Source organism: Cryptotermes secundus, unplaced genomic scaffold (assembly GCF_002891405.2).
Source record: "Cryptotermes secundus unplaced genomic scaffold, Csec_1.0 scaffold40, whole genome shotgun sequence".
NCBI lineage: Eukaryota > Metazoa > Arthropoda > Insecta > Blattodea > Kalotermitidae > Cryptotermes > Cryptotermes secundus.
In genome coordinates, this window is record NW_019730583.1 from 341,300 (window position 1) to 358,194 (window position 16,895).

General features: G+C 42.0%; 1 protein-coding gene across 7 annotated transcripts in view; it reads right to left on the bottom strand.

Moving 5' to 3' along the window:
* LOC111866321 (diacylglycerol kinase eta) overlaps positions 1-16,895 on the bottom strand; it is a 163,455-nt gene that overhangs the window by 116,241 nt on the left and 30,319 nt on the right. For 6 of the 7 annotated variants that reach the window (XM_023855151.2, XM_023855152.2, XM_023855157.2 and 3 more), the window contains exon 2: positions 14,058-14,168. In XM_023855151.2, coding sequence (XP_023710919.1) covers positions 14,058-14,168 — 111 coding nt within the window. Of the gene's footprint in view, positions 1-8,410; positions 8,518-14,057; positions 14,169-16,895 lie in introns of those variants that run through there. The other variant, XM_023855155.2, reaches the window with a different exon arrangement.

Sequence of the window (16,895 nt, forward strand, 5' to 3'; positions counted from 1 at the left end):
TGTATACAGAACTTATTTTAAGTTTTTAATTTTTAAACTCAACATACCTGAGGCTTTTATCGATTTATATTTATCAGGATTTGATAGGCGTTGCTGAAATAATTTAATTGTGCGATTAATCGCACTCCCAGTTGCAATAATTTCAAAAGAATGTTTAATGCTGGGGTCAACAACTTTCATCAGAGCGCGAGCCAAACTGAAGGGGTTTACTTCCTATCTAAATCAAATTTATAACGCAATAGTCCCTCGGTAACGGGGGACATTAACTACTTCCAGTATTTCATTTCTATCTGTTCCTTTGCCAACCGATGCATTTGGTTGCATGTTTCCAGAATTTAAATTTAACTTTATCCGATTAACTGTGTTTATTCCTACACGGCATCGCAAAGGAATGGTAAATTTTGGTGCAGCGATAAAGTACAAAACATTATACAGTTTTGTTTTCCAGAACATGACTGCAGCGGCTGCAGAATGGCTGTTGTATCTGTTATTAGATCCAACACATTAACAAGCAACGGAGTTTTATATTACTCGCCAATAATACAACAGCTCGCAAGGGCTCGCAGGCCGCACATTTCACAAGCCTGATTTAGTGCGCTGTGTCATTCATAAACTGGCAACTCATAGTTCATATTCTGTTATCAACCGCGACTGACATTTTGTTTCATGGCAGCAACAACAATTTCGCATAAACATGTTTTCATGAAAGGAAGTCAGACCTTCATTGATTTGCCTAATACATTTAAAAATATGTTTTTTTTCTCTTCTAAGTACTAAAAAATTATCCAACACTGAAATGGCTCCAAGCAGTAAGAAATTTAATATAAGCACCAAAACTTTATCATATTTTGCACACTTAAACAGATTATCAAAAATAGTTTTGTACGCCACAATGCTGTAAGATGGCGCAGCGGAATGGGCGGGTTACAAATGTATACGGAGTGGCAAGGAGTGCCGATTGTTGTGATACAGCAGGGTGACAAGGCAACTCGAAATGCCGATAAGTCACAGAGCAAGAGACGTAACAGCCGAAGAAAGCTTTTAATGGAACCGAGCATCCTCGTAGCTGCTACAGTTGTATTCTAGTAGGAATGCAGGAAATTAAACAATCAATCTCCGACAGTTCCATAATTACAACCAACTTAATTCTATTATAGAACTTTCCCAGAAAATTCCGCCCCTCTCCAGAAGCGCAACACCCACACTTTGCAAACCGGCGTAATAATGTTAACACTCGAGTCTGGCATTTTATTTCCAAGAGTTCGTTGATATTAGGAAGTATCCGTGACTCCCACTTCATCTTCAACACAGCGGGGTCTCTTCAATTATTTTTATTTTTACTTTAATCTGTTAAGTGGCCGCCTCTGTGGTCTAGTGATCAGAGTTCCTGCCTACAGATCCAGAGGTCCCGGGTTCGATTCCCGGGGCTACCAGATTTCAGCAGTAGTAGTGGGTCTGGAACGGGGTCCACTCAGCCTCGAGAGGGTAACTGAGAAGCTATTTCGAGGAAATTGCGGCTCCGGTCTAGAAATCCGAGATCAACGGCCGCGGGGATCCGTTGCGCTGACCACGCAATACCCTCTATTCGCAAAATGTTGGCATTAACTTCGCCGACAAGCGGCGGTCGCTCGGTCGGTATAGTTCGTTTGCGGACTATAGGCCACGGAGCTTTTGTTTTGTATCTGTTAAGTACTGAGAAGCCCCATTTTCGTAGGACGCAGAACACTTCATAGGCAATGCCATAGCTTTTCCTCCCTCTCGAGCTCTCAAAATCATATTCTCTAATAGAAATCCGGAACATATCCAGAGATTACTCAGCTTGTCTGATTCTATGAGTGTGATCAGTTGAAGTGGAACCCAGCTATTGGTCGGAGAGTGTAAAACCATGCAAGTCCGACGTCACTGGTACGGATTCCTTATACAGCCGGATTTATCTATAGTGAAAGACGGAAATAGCGCTAGGTATTTTGTTTTACAGTTGTCAAATGTTACACCACAAGGTCAATAATTCATTTTGTGTGGGTTTTGGGGATAAGAGGCAGAAGTATTTAAGATTACTTTCGCCATCTCCACTTTTCCAGACGACTATTCTTCCCTGCCATACCCGTCGCTTTAGCGCCGACTTTAGCGGAAAGTTGGAACTAACTTCGCCGACAAGCGGCGGTCGCTCGGTCGGTATAGTTCGCTTGCGGACTAAAACCACGGTGTTTGTTGCTTTGTTTATACCCGTAGCTTATCCATAGAAGTCAGAATTTTCCCATGTCGCTCTTGAATGCTGATATTCACCGTGCAGATAAGCTATTCATAAAATTATTTCTTACTGTTAAAAACTGGAGCGTCTCTTCCTTGCGTTTATATACCAGAGCCAAAACTTTCCTTTTGACAATAACCTTCTTCTGTGTGTAAAATTAAACATTCGTATTGTGAATCCACAGCTTTGCAAAGCTCTTAGAAGATTTGGGTCCTTAGAGATTTTTGTTTCACAAAATTAAGTATTCCTACAACTCGGCCTAACACGAACTTCATGTCGATCCCTAATGGCGTCCAACAAGAACATCCCTATGCTGAAAGCAATGGGTAGATATTATATTTGGATCGCGTTGCTTTACAACCGAGACGTCGCTATCAGTGCATACGAAGATGGATGGAACACCGACTCTATCAATTCCCATACACGAATTCCAGGAAGGTTCTAAACATTATAAATACAAAGTTAAAGTATGAAGCATACCTTGACATCTTGTGTATCCTGATAATCTCTGACGCCGCACAAATACAGAATAATTACTTCAGTTTCGTGAATGAAGCGGACAAGTGCTCGCAGCTGTACTTTGACGCCCAACACCCGTGGAATCGCCAACTTGCAAAGCAAAATCTGATAATTATAAAGATTGTTAGATATATTTTTTTGTCGGTCACAATAGCCGCGCGGTCTAAGGCATGAGCTCTCTTCGCTCGCTCAGACGCTGGGATCGTGGGCTCGAATCCAACTTAAGACACGGATGCTTGGTGTGTATGAGTTTATTCTGTTCGTGTTGTCCTGTGTTTAGGTAGAGGCCTTGCGACGATTTGATCACGCGTCCAAGGAGTCCCACCGTCTGTGAAAAATGATTACGGAACTGAATAAGAGATCAGGGCCCTGAATGGGCTGGAAGAGCCATTAAAAAAATATATATTTTCTCGACAATGTTGCATGTCATACCTTATATTCTTCTTCGAATTGTATCATTATTAAGAGGAATTTTGGCATTCTTGTTTGTTCGACTTTATCACCAAGTACTACCCTAACAACGGCAAGGGACCCGGGACAAAAATGCGTGTGTGTGTGTGGCTTAATTTGTTGTGATATAATTTCTGTCACTTGATAAGAAGCAACTTAAACTTATCAGGCATTTTCGCCTTCCTTCCAAAACTGCTAGTCTGTTTCGAATGCAGTCTTGTCAGTCTCTTGAAAGACAGAGTGACCCAAAAGTCAGTTAACCTAAAATATCATCTTGCATCAACGGGAATGTTTAAATTTGAACCTGCCAGTCAATTTTCAGAACAGTATCACAGCGTTGTGAGTTGTACAGTGAACACGAAGGATCTCATTTTGTAGAATTTTATTTATATTTATAATGCATTTTAGTGTACATCTTACGAATCAGTTAACAGACCTATGGGAAACCCTGTAGTTCACATATTTTCCGTTGGGGTATGCTTATTTTATGACAAAATATCGCTGCAGTTTGCTCGGAACTATGGTATCGTTCGATAGTATTTCGCCGCCGATCTTGAACTCCAAACCAAGAAAAGTCTACATTAGAATAACTGACGATAAACTTTGGAAATGTTATGGTAAAGTTATCCCAGTACTTAATTAAGCACAACGTCATCAAGATATATGGGGAGTGGTGGTATAGCTCCATGCATTTTTAACCTCGTCACTAGATGAAGGCGAGTAGTCAGATTCAGGGGCCAGTCGCTTTATCCCCGGGGAAAGAAGCCCTCATACCCAGTTGAGAGAAGACTAGATGGGTTCAAGAACCAATCTGGACGCGGTAGTAAAGAGAAATATGTCCGTCCTTGGCGGGAATGAAATTCCGATTCATTGGTCGTTCAGCCTGCAACCCAGACGCTACACTGACTGAGCTATCCAGGCTCCCAAAATATACTCAATCACGGATAATGTCATGAACATTTATTTCTTGGTTTGTATATTTTATTCTATACAATCATTCTTCTCTTCAAGGCCTTGAGGCACAGAGGTCGAGAACCACTGAAAAAAGGTAAAAAAAAAGTAAAAGAGGTAAAGCAGTCCCTGTAATAGGCCGTGTACGTCCATAGAGTTGTGGGAAGTCGAGGCTCCCGCATTTTATCTAGACAATCTGCTCACAGATGGCGGTGAGGTTGTCAGCCTTACGCGCCGGCCACCATTTACCCCCAAGAATATTCCTGGTACTCATTTCTGTTAGATGCTGAGTCGATCCCAGGGCAATAGTGCGGATGGAAGGATTAGGTAAACTGGAAAAAAAAATCCACCTCATCGGAACTCGAACCCACGACCTTCTGGCTTGTAGCAGAGTGCCTCAACCAAATATGCTACCGCGTGCGGCCCGCAGTTTCATAGCCACGCAGCATTCTGCTCCATTAAGAGCTTTCTGATACATGTCTGTGGCTGAGTTATTACAGAAATGATAATTTACATGTGGATGTCTGTGGGTGAGAATGAAATTTATATTCATGTATGCAGCACTTCACAAATATGTAAAATATATTTACTTGGCAACCATCACAAAGATTCACCCCCCAAAAAAAATTGTTTTCGACTGTCGCGGATGTACCTGTGTGTGCTGTTTCTATCTTCATCATCAAATGAGTTTCTGCCAGGCGTTTATCTTCAGAGTTTTACAAACGAATGTTCTGTTTCTCCCGTAGGTTATTTATGTGTTCATTTCAAGACTCTGAAAATGTTCTTTAAAAGGCCGAAAATGAGTCACGAAGTTGACAGGAAAAGTATGGCGTGATTGACAGAAATGGAAAAGCGTTGTGCATTCCACAATTTTCGTCTATTATCGTGTGGGGGGAGAACAACCAATTTATCACAAATTCTCTCATAAAATTTGTTGAAAGTTCTTCTAATATAGTACCTCCTAGTATCGAGGTCAGCAAAAGTATTGTTAAACATGGTAAACAACTGTGTGAAGCAAATATCACTGCTTTACTTTACTTTGGTTTATTGAGTTGAGTTTCGTGACAAACATAGAACTGTGTACATATAATATCAGGCAAGGGCGACTAGTACGTGAGCCGAACAGTTTGAAGACGTCAAAAATAAGGATAAAGTTTTGTAACGTATCAAAGATCTGTCCAGCAGTCTACATATAGTGAAGGGCGGGGTAAATAAAATGAACGAGAAATGTCCATGAGAAACTAAAAATGGCTACTTTAACCGTACAACTAGATTACATATTTATAGTGCTGCCGTGAATGTGTTTGCAGGTTCTAACACCGATATTTCCTAAAGAGTTTCTCTTAGTATTGATGGGGCTCCTAGTATGAATGCCGAGGGGACAGGATTTGTAACCATGTTCAAAGAAAACGTAGATCTCGCCGTTGCCTACCTCTTACAAGTTAGTTGCATGGTACTCAAAAAGCACTGTGTGCTAAATACGATACGGGCCACGTGGAAGCTATTATAACATTTTTCACGAAAGTTGTGTCAGTCACATCAAAGATATCGTAAGAACTCGCACTGAAGTGACTAACTTTCACTTGAAGTGGCTTAAATAAAAGAGAGTTTTAAAAAGGCTGACTCAGACCCTGATAGTTTGCTCATGGACAACGGTGTTCATGGGTACGTAAAAGTAAAAAGTAAAGCTATCCCTGTACCAGGCTGTGAAGGCCCACAGGATTGTGAGACGTTGAGGGTCCCACATTATCTAGACCAGGCATGTCAAACTCAACTTGTACCGAGGGCCACCTCGGCCCTACAAATAATAGTCCAGGGCCGCACTTCAAAATAGAAATATACATTAGATTTTGATACAAGGAAATTTAACTCTATTTATTATTTAGGAATAATTTCAATGTAATTACCTAAAGTCACATATCTTACAGTTTTAAAAAGCAAGAGAATGCCATTTTTGACAAGTATCAAACAACTTTTCAATATGTAAAAGAGAGATTACACAAGAGATTATGTTAGAAATAGCAAAACATTGAATTTCCTACAGCCTGCTAATTTATGTTTGCGTGAGACTTCTTGTCTTCTAGTCTGCTGGAAAATTGTCTTTACAAAAAAATATTTTTACTAAAATTTTAATATTGATTTTAATATCAATTAGCTCTAAAAGTTGAGGGGCCGCACTTTGTGGCTATGGGAGCCGCATGTTTGACACGGCTGATCTAGACAATCGGCTCAAAGATGGCGGTAAGGTTGTCAGCCTTACGCGCCGGCCGCGCTTTACTCCCCAGGAAAATTATTTAATTCCTGGTACTCATTTCTGTTAGAGGCTGAGTGAACCCCAGGGCCATAGTGCGGCCGGAAGGATTATGTCAACTGAAAAAAAAATCCAATGACCTCATCGGTATTTGAATCCGCGACCTTCTGACTTGCAACATAGTGCCTTAACCACTACGCTACCGCGTGTATGTACTTTACAGATTTGTGAAGTTTATGACTAGAACGACAGTGTTTTTGGAGGGGGGAAGCAAAGCTATCCGTAAGTAGATTATACGCAATGACTACACTCTTGTATGCTCACCTCAGAAGGCTAAATATGAAACTGCAAAGTTTTGAGAAGCCAAAATCCGTCATGCTCAGTATCATTACAGCACATGAAAAGAACGTGTCCTAAACAGTCGTACACCAAAGTACTACTTTCCTTTACTGGACGACTTTAAAATTTTTCATTATTGAAACAAGCCTTGAAAGATTGCTCAGATCATCACCTCAAAAGACAAAAATTTCTTCTCAGTATTTTAGGGATCCAGACATTTAGAAGAAACACTGAAGTTTACGAACAATCCTGACGCTGTACAACTGGAGAACTTGAAAACTGAAGTGTTCAAATGGATCGACTTAACACATCTTTAAAGAATTTCGTGCCAGCTTAATTTGCTGCGATTAAGATTGTCGAAGTACGGACGTGGACTGAAGAAATAGTATGTAAACGTTTAGGATATGCATACGAAACGAAAAAATGACGAACAGAAAAAATGGATGGCGTTGCTAACGGTTTTCTTCGTCTGTATACATTCGTCAAAATTTTATTTTATGTTATAAATTATATGAAAGCCGATTTCACAAGTAGATTTACAGATGAAAGCAATGCTTCTAGTATATTCTGAAGAGGAAAAATTACAAACCTGACAGAAACGCATGAGGTGCTAAGATTCAAAAGTAAGCTAACAAATTTGGTAAGTAACAATTTACACAATGTCGCTGTAGAAAGAATTGAAACCTTAAGCTACTAAAATCTGTGGGCGCGCAAACTACAGCACAAATCTTGGATCTTAAGTTTTGGCACGCGGTCTTACGAAAATTCGTCATTCGTGTTGAAAGGTACCGGCATGTGATAACAGTCGATTAAGTATACTAATGTCAAATTATACAATGCCCACTGTCTGGGGTATAGTTAATATACCGGACGTTTCGAGAGCCGACTCTAGTCCCGTCTTCAGGTGACTGGTTGCCATTATACTGAGAGATTTGTTACTAGTTTTGACTGCAAAACAGAAACCGAATCATTCTTAATACTAGGTTGTTTTTACGACATATTATCCTAGTATTAAATAGGTCCGATGTTCGATCCCAACTGTCTCCACTAATAACTTGGCACTAGCGTACTGGCCTTGTATTCTAAACATTCCGGGTTCGATGCCAACGACGGTAATTCATATTATAATAACAAGTAAACAATAACAAATGCGTCAGTACAGCCACCGAACTAGTTGCTTCAAGTGGTAATATTTCTAACTTGTATTTGGAAGGAGACCAATTCGAATATGGGCCAGGACGCCGGCCTAACCAAGTTTTTTTTTTTTGTGATTCTGCTCAGTTTCTCCAGACAAATTCTGAGACAATACTGAAGTTCAGCCATGACCGCTTCCTTCCACATCCTTTACAATTCATTGTTCATTATCATCCTAACATTCGACGCTATATAAACCTATAATATGAGTTACTGACAGCATTATTAAAGAAACATAACAAAAACAGATAACATAAACAACTTCCGGGAAGCCCTGCATATAGTCAGAGAACACAGTATTCCTATCACGGCTTACGGTCGTGGCCATTGGCAGACTCCAGTGATGGTGATGAACCTTCAGGTTCAACAGGGTGCCTTAAACTGAAGGCTGGACATTTCTGTAGTGACGCAGGGGTAATTTTGTTTCAAACGGAGTCACGTCTCAGGTTACTCACGCGTGTCCATGAGATGAGGAGTGCTCGCGGTGAGCCCCATGACGATGTCACGATCTCAGGTCCCCAGGTTACTCGGAGCCGCCTCGCGTTGGTCCAGCCGAGAGCGACGGTCGCGCTGCAGTGAAGCGCTCTCCCCTAGTGAAGGGGTTGCAATCAATTCCATGGGCGCATGCGCCACCGCAACCACCCCCTCCCCGTCTTCACAATTTTATATTAGCATTGCAAAACCTTGGCCCACCCAGACAATTTGATGATGAGGGCGTGGTCCGAACCCGGGATCGATTCCAGGTCGGTCCACGTACGACATGTGTTGGACATTGCTCAACCTGTCAATACATTTCTCTGAAACGTTAGTTCGGGTGAGCTCGCCGTCTTATTCTATTTGTGAAGCTGAGAATACGTGGAGCTTCACCTCCACTTCGCCTGTATACTTGCACAAGAACAGCTTCGAATTCTTTCACTAACAATGTGCCCGTTAAAATTCAACGCGAATTCGACGAAACATTCATTTAAGCACTTATTTTTATATACAATTTTTGGTTCATAGAATAACTTTTCTTGTGAACCTATTCTAATCACCCTGTAGCTAAAAAAAATATATATATCATTGTTATCGAAAAGGCGGCCAAGAATAAGCATTTCACTTTACGGCGTAGAAGATAAAGTTCTTATAAAAATATTCAAAGCATTCTGTATCTAATATTATTAAGTTAACAACTTCCTTACTTTCAGTATAAAATGAGAGCAGATATAAATACTTCTGTTCTATTTCTCTGTGAATCGTGGTTTAGAAGATAAGTTTTTCTTGCACATACTTTGTGGCACACTTTGGCAGATACTAAAGTTCTGGAACAGGAAATAGTCGCTTTTGTACTTAAGTTTTCTTCTTCGATTTAACATTCGACATAACAAAGCACGACAAACACAAATTTCTAGACATTCTGTATTATTTGAATCCATATAGGCTAGCCGAAGGCAAAATCTCAAGCAATGCGCATTAAGCCGTGAATAACTTAAGTGGAAGTGTCACTGTAACGATGTCCGAACCCAATAAATGAACGAAAGAAGAAGCTACCACTGTGGTCATGTTTATAGTCCTAATGGTACGTAATTAAAGGAACATGGCGATGGGATGACCTCCGGCGATACAGAATTCATAAAAAAATTTAATTCGAAAAAATGGTTCCAGAGTTGTTATGAGAACAAACTCCGTAGCCTGTACTCCGCAAACGAACTATACCGACCGAGCGACCGCCACTTGTCGGCGAAGTTAGTGCCGACTTTTGCGGATAGAGGGTGTCACGTGATGAGCGCAACAGATTCCCACGGCCGTTAATCTCGGTATTCTACACCGGAGCCAATATTTCCTTGAAATAGCTAATCAGTTATCCTCACGAGGCTGAACGGACCCCGTTCCAGACCCACTATTTCTCAGAAAATCTGGTAGCGTTGGGAATCGAATCTGGAACCTCTGGATCTGTAGCCAGGAACTCTGACCACTAGACCACAGAGGTGGTCCAAAGTTGTTACGAGAACACATACAAAAACAGTGACAGCGTTAAGTATGATTGTACTTATTAACTAAGTACAGCAAACTGAAAACATAATTTACTCTGGCCAGTAACAGCAAAAGTGAGTTCTGTAAACTATGGAATTGTAAATGAATAAAGTGGGTCAATGGTACCCATGTGTGTCACGACCCAACCCAATGCTGATGGGTTCGTTTCCGACAGGAAATTCGATCAAAATTAGTATCCGGCAGGCCATCCCTTCGGTAAACCAGTCAATACCAGGCCAGTGACGTCATACTCGTCCATCGACCCTGTCAACTGACTACATTCTGCTAGTACGAAAGGCATGTAAAAATGAAATAGAACTGTTCAGAGGATAGCCTTCCGGGTTATGCCACTGTGCGCTCTCGTAGGTGGCTAAGCATAATTCGCAAGAACATTACTGCCACCTTCTTCCGAAACGTCGGTAACCATCCACAATGTATGTGTCATAACCTTGAAGATATACCGAACGTCGCGATAAAGTGGGTAGCACTCCTGCTTTGTATTAGGAAGGTCTCGAGTTCATATCTCGGCCCGCAGACCGCGGCTTTCCTGAGTGCGCTCAGATAAAGTACCTCAAAGCAGGCCACGGCCACTTCTTAACATACTGTCACGTGTTGGGTACGCCACGCAACAAATAACTTCACGCCATTTTGGATGTAGAGAATGTATTTTACACTCGCTCTTACACTTACACAATTTACAATTTCACAATTACTTCTGCTGTAGTCATTTCCCTTCACTCGATACAACTCAACTCGTAGCTGCTGGACTTCAATTCATACTGGATACCCCGAATACTAACTGTCTTCGGCGGCTCCTACAATTCAACTCAACTCCTTACCAAGTCCAAGTCACATTGCGACTGACGGTCAGTCAGTCTGTCTGGCTTGGTGTCTTTTTTTTTTCTTATATGAAAGTTACCGTCCTGTCCATTTGGGGCGCCCTCTCTGACGAGAGGTCGGGTCTGTCATTTATCAGTCATAGTCCGTATTAGTAAGTTCATTGTCAGTATTTACAAATTTAATCTTAATTCCTATCGAAGTCACATTGCGACTGACGGTCAGTCAGTCAGTAAGGCTTGGTGTCGAGCCCCATTTGGGGTTCATGACCAGATATTAATTATTGCCGTTTGACAATTACGGTCTTGTTTCTGGGGGGCGCCTTCTCTGACGAGAGGACGGGTCTGTCTTCTGTATATGCTGCTGGCCCTTGCCAGCGCAGTTTTACTCGGGTCCGAGTCCCTTGGGACTCGCGACCATATTTTACGTACTGTCTCAGATTTGAGACTTCCTTTTTCGTCCCCTATGCATTCCAGTCGCCCTTATAAACCCTCAGTCGGACAGCGGAAAACCCACCTCGCTTCACTGTTGCGTAAACGTCGTGTTTACAGGCGTTGCTGGATATTTTACGTACTGTCTCAGATTTGAGACTTCCTTTTTCGTCCCCTATGCATTCCAGTCGCCCTTATAAACCCTCAGTCGGACAGCCGAAAACCCACCTCGCTTCACTGTTGCGTAAACGTCGTGTTTACAGGCGTTGCTGGGGAACGCTGCCGAGAGTTGTTTATTGCTGCGTAGCAACCAGTTCGCTTCGGCTCTACTCGGCACGGCACGGAGAAACACCGTTTTCCTTATTGTTGCGTAACTTGGCAACCGACCGTTTATCAAGGGTCTGTCTTCGTGGTAACTCGTTCCACCTCCCGTTGCCCAGCAACGGTTAGACTTGTCACAATATCCATTCCATTTCGTTATCATCGTCGTATGGCTGCAAGCAATAATGTTCTATGGCACTGAAAGTGTCGTTAAACAAACAATAAAGAAAATAACGTCGAGGACCACAATCAATGCCTAACTGTTCATCGGCATGAAAACCTCAGATCTAGGGGAAGAACTGCCTCAGAAACCTATAACACGGTTCCAGCGTGAAGAGAACAGTCCTTTCTTCATGCGCATAAAATTTCTGAGCCCCGGTCTTTTTCGTGTTCGATAGGTACTTTTTCCTTTCGCTTGCTGGCGTGTTTCACGTCTTGTTATCTACTGAGCACCGACAGATAACAGCCAGTATTGGGTTAAAGGTGTCACCACAAGTGACTTTCTTGCAGTGACAATATGGTACGGATTACAGAACCTGGTGATAGTTCCAGAATTCGAATCTTAAAACGCATTACACATTCTGCAAAGTAACAAGGATTTACGAGCCGAATTCATGAAACCTACTTTCCTACTGCACAGATTTCTAGTCATACAAACCTCTAGCGATAATTTATGGTAACCTATAATGATATGACAACGTACATCAGACACCAGAGCTATACAAAACAACGAATAAAATGACATGTATACTGGGCCACTGTCTAAACCGTTTCTGAGCATGGTTTAAAATCCAGTATGAAGGGATTCAGGTTTTTATCTTACTTTCCTTATTTTGATAGAACGAAAGTAGACTTATGAGATTACCGTGCTGTCCGTGAATCCTGTTCCCACCATATACTTTTGAATCTTTATGAAACTTATCGTTTCTAGGCAACGGCTCGATAATACCGTTACCGTTGCAACGAATACATATGCAGAAATAGAAATATTGTTGGAAACGTCGTTTTCTATGCCATCCGTGTCGCATCAAAGGAAGTAGGCGATTAGTTCTTCCCAGAACTTCTTGTTAAATTATGAAGTCTTGGGGATATTTAGATAGTGGTCTTCTGGTTTATAATGCCGTACAGTATCGTGCGTGGACATGGAACGGTAATAATAACTTATAAGACTACACGGTGTCACGATCCAGAAGTCCACAATCTAAATATTCACCGCCCTGAAAACTTCAAGGCTCTCTTGATATTGACAAGCAGACGTTTATGTGCCAGTGAGGTCGGTTGGAGCCGTCATTCTGCTGATGGATTCCATACATGTGTCTCCCAAGCACCAGAACAGAGCAATTAATAAAGCAGCGGACAAGACATACAGACGGGCACACTGAAGGCAGGATAACACTGTGGGCATTGATCTCACGACATACAGGCGCAGAACAAATAGGGAACACCTCTTACCCCAGCTTCCACTGCAGAGCAGAGGTCGATGGGATCTGAAGTTCATATGGCAGGGGCGGCGATAATTAAGATTGCAGCCTATGGGGTAATGTCGTCATGTAGTACCGTGGGTGGTTACTAATATTTCAGAGAAACCTCTTACGTCATTCTTCAGGGGAAAATACTACACTGAAGGTCGAGGCAGTAAACCTATCCGAAAAACTGACAACCCCCTACATAACCACAAGACATAAATGAGATAAAAAATATTAGAAATTGTTAAGAGTGACAGAGACGGGTTCCTTGAATGGCATTCATCAAGTCAAAAAGTGTTAAATTAAAGTGTATTTCTCATCAATTTTGAAGCAATAATGAGATCAAACACAGTATGAGGAGGTAGCTCAGTCAGTACTGCGAGTCGCTACGGGCTGGACGACCGAAATGGATTCGTTGCAAGTTCGCCAACGGACCGGCCCATGGACGCAACGAGCCTTCTACATAATGGATGCCGGAGGTTCTTTCCTCAAGAGCAAAGCGACTGGGGCATGAAGCTCACCACCATCTAGGGCAGGGGATAAGAATATTTGGAGCTATACCTCCACAAGTCTACTTGACGTATTAATTAAACAAAGAGTCAACTTTATCTTTAAGGTATGTTAATATGAAAATGGAAGCCACGGCGAATGGAGAAATTTCACAAACACGCCCAATTCTAGGAGTGAAAAACTCTACGCATATCTTAATATAAGGACTGCAACTAGTTATGTAGGGCTAGTAAGAGTGGTTAGCAGTGTTGACAACATACGCACGGCTTCTCTTGTTTCAAGATAATCATATTATTATTTCAAGGGCACTAATTAAAAAGTCGTTAATTCAACTATCGTAAAAAGATTCCCTTTACATCAAAAAGTGCTTTAGACAAAAGCCGATTACTTTAAGCGCATGTTCTTCTTACAACAGGACACCAGCCAAATACAAGAAAAACGTTTAAGGTCTTTCATTCTGGTCCGTCACACTAACCAATTANCAAGAAAAACGGGTTTACATACATATTTCGGACTCTCCTCACCTCGGTGTCTTTTGCATAGTAAAGTTTGCGCCCCTTGAGCTTGAAGTAGCGGCGCCTCCAACGCTGGAAAGACCATGTCTGCTTCATCAAGAAGCCTTCCTTGATCGTCGCCTGCAACATACACAGTATTCCTGATGTGATAAGGACCCACACACTTGTATTATGAAAAGCAATTAAACAAAAAGTAAAGAAAGGAATTGAATATACAAATAAACCAAATTTATTTTTATTGTGGTTAGGCTAAAATACAAACCATATTAAATTTCTCATAAAAACAGAGTACCTACGCAAATAAAATCATTCCCATAAATGGTCTACCACAAAAAAAAATATATCAAATCGTGCCCCTAGATGAAACGTATAACACTTCATGATTGTCTTGAGTAGCTGGGGAACTATCAGATTCTTGAGGCGGATTCTGACCCACTGACAGGGCGACCATATGTCCCGCTCTAAATCTGTGTCACAACTGTCGTATCGGTTTGCCTCAGAACACAATTTTGTCACGCTTTCAGTCAAAACGACAGTCTTGCTTTTTACTGATGACAATATTTGTTTTTAACAATCGACTATTTAGGGGGGGGGGTTGCTTAGAATTCATTTTATTTAACACAACAATGATTATTTATCATTTGACTTTTCATGGACGGCGTTTACTGTGGACACGCCTGCTCTTTGTTTATTTACCGCAAATCCAACGGGACAGTACGCATAACAGATGCTGAAAATGTTCCTTTGCGGTGGGAGGGGGGCAAATCTGGCCTGTCTCGTTTCAGGATACAAAGATTACGGTAGCCCTATCCACTGAGTTAGTTATAGGCCTATAAATAATTTATCTTCGTGCCACAAGTTCAATACTTGGCCCCACTGCGCAGACATTCTGAGCACGCTTAGCTTCGCACAAAGAAAACGTAGGCCCAGACACAACTCTAGGGGCGACGGTAAAAAAGGTAAAGTTGTCTCTGTGCTTTACTAATTAAGCACTACTCCATGAACTCGTATGGGGGAGTGGATCGACGGTTAAGTAAAGTATTCAAATAAAATGGTCATAATTTTATAGGAGACCCTTATGCCTTCTCTACCCTTAAAACTGATAACGGGCCTAAATATAAATCTGTTATTTATTTGTGGGTTATCTAACGAGGCTGTCAGTAAGTCAGCCTATACAGCGTCGAGGATTACTAAATGATGAACTGGAACGGATGTGGAAGGAATTCGAATGGAGGAACTGGAAGAAAACAGAAGAGACCTCAAACGGGGTAGTCGGTGTCCCGACCGGGAGTAGTAGCCACGACCTGCAGACAACAAATGAGAAGCGTTACCGCCTGTCATCTTGCTCGGTACAGGCAAAGGTAAAGTTGCCCCTGTGCTTAATTAGTTAAGCACTATGCCATGAAAACATATGGCGGAGGGAGGTACAGCTCCATTCTTCCTAACCTCGGCACTATATGGAGGTGAGTGTCCAGCTTCAAGCCCCTGCCACTTTGTCCACGGGAAAGAGCCCCCGGTATCCACTGGATAGGAGGCTGAGTGGGCTCCAGAGTCGGTCTGGACGCTGTGCACTGCCGGGAATCGAGCCCAGGTCGTTCAGCCCTGTAGCCCGTCGCTATACCGACTCCTTCGGTACAGGCTACTTATGGAATTATTTGAAAGATGATAACCCTTCTATTTTGCAGAAAGAAAATACATTCTTCTTCTTACTTTCCTTACTTCGTGGTGCTACGGGCTAGACGGCCAAGGGGTCGGAGTTAGAGTCCCAGTAGAGGCAAGACTTTTCTCCTCTCTACGTCATCCAGACCGGTTCTGTGGCCCACCAAGCCTCCTATTCAATAAGCATCGGAGGTTCTTTTCCCGGGGGTAAAACAGCAGGGGCGTGAAGCTGACCACATATCTCCAACTGGTATCGAGGTCAATTATTCGTAGATCTATTGATCCACTCGCCATACGCCTTCATGGCCTAGTGCTTAATTAGTTAAGCATAGGGACACATTTACATTCACCTTACTTCATGATATAGGCAACCAAGCCTGTTCCAACTTCGTACAGACATTCCATCTTTTAAGCTCTTCCTCGGTGTGTCCTTTCGATACTCTTTCATCAGTCATTATGTCCATACAGTTAATCCAATTTCATCTGTATTATTTTCTAAGTTCTAATGTAACAGAAACATGGATTATACTGTCCTACGTTTATGCTGACATGCCTTACTACACATTAAGCCTCTGTAATAAAACTTTGTGATACTGTTCATGTAAAGCGCTGTGTAGGATCTGAGGTTCTCACAGCGGTGGTTATGAAGAGTTCTATCTTCTGGGATATAGCGCTGTGTAGGATCTGAGGTTCTCACAGCGGTGGTTATGAAGAGTTCTATCTTCTGGGGTATAGCGCTGTGTAGGATCTGAGGTTCTCACAGCGGTGGTTATGAAGAGTTCTATCTTACAGGATATAGCGCCGTGTAGTCCGTTCAAAATGTACTGACGTTTCAGAGGCATACAAAGATGGTGGCATGTTCCTCCGAAACGTCGGTCGACTTTCAAAAGACTGCATGGCGTTAAGTGCCACAAAACAGAACTCTTCTTCTGCCAGTTTCTTGTGACCAATGACCCCTAGTTACTAATTATCAAACATCATTTTACTCAAAATTCCTATTGAAACAGTGCAAATTGGAGATTTCTCACTATTATACCCATTACTGGTAATCTCCACTGTTGTCGGCTTCAAATAAACCAGGAAGTTCCGACGAAAGGGCTCCTGCAGTCACGGTAAAATGATGGAATATACTGCGTACTGTGGGCCGTTTTTGTTCTTCTCTGCACTGATAACTACCGGTTTGTTTTT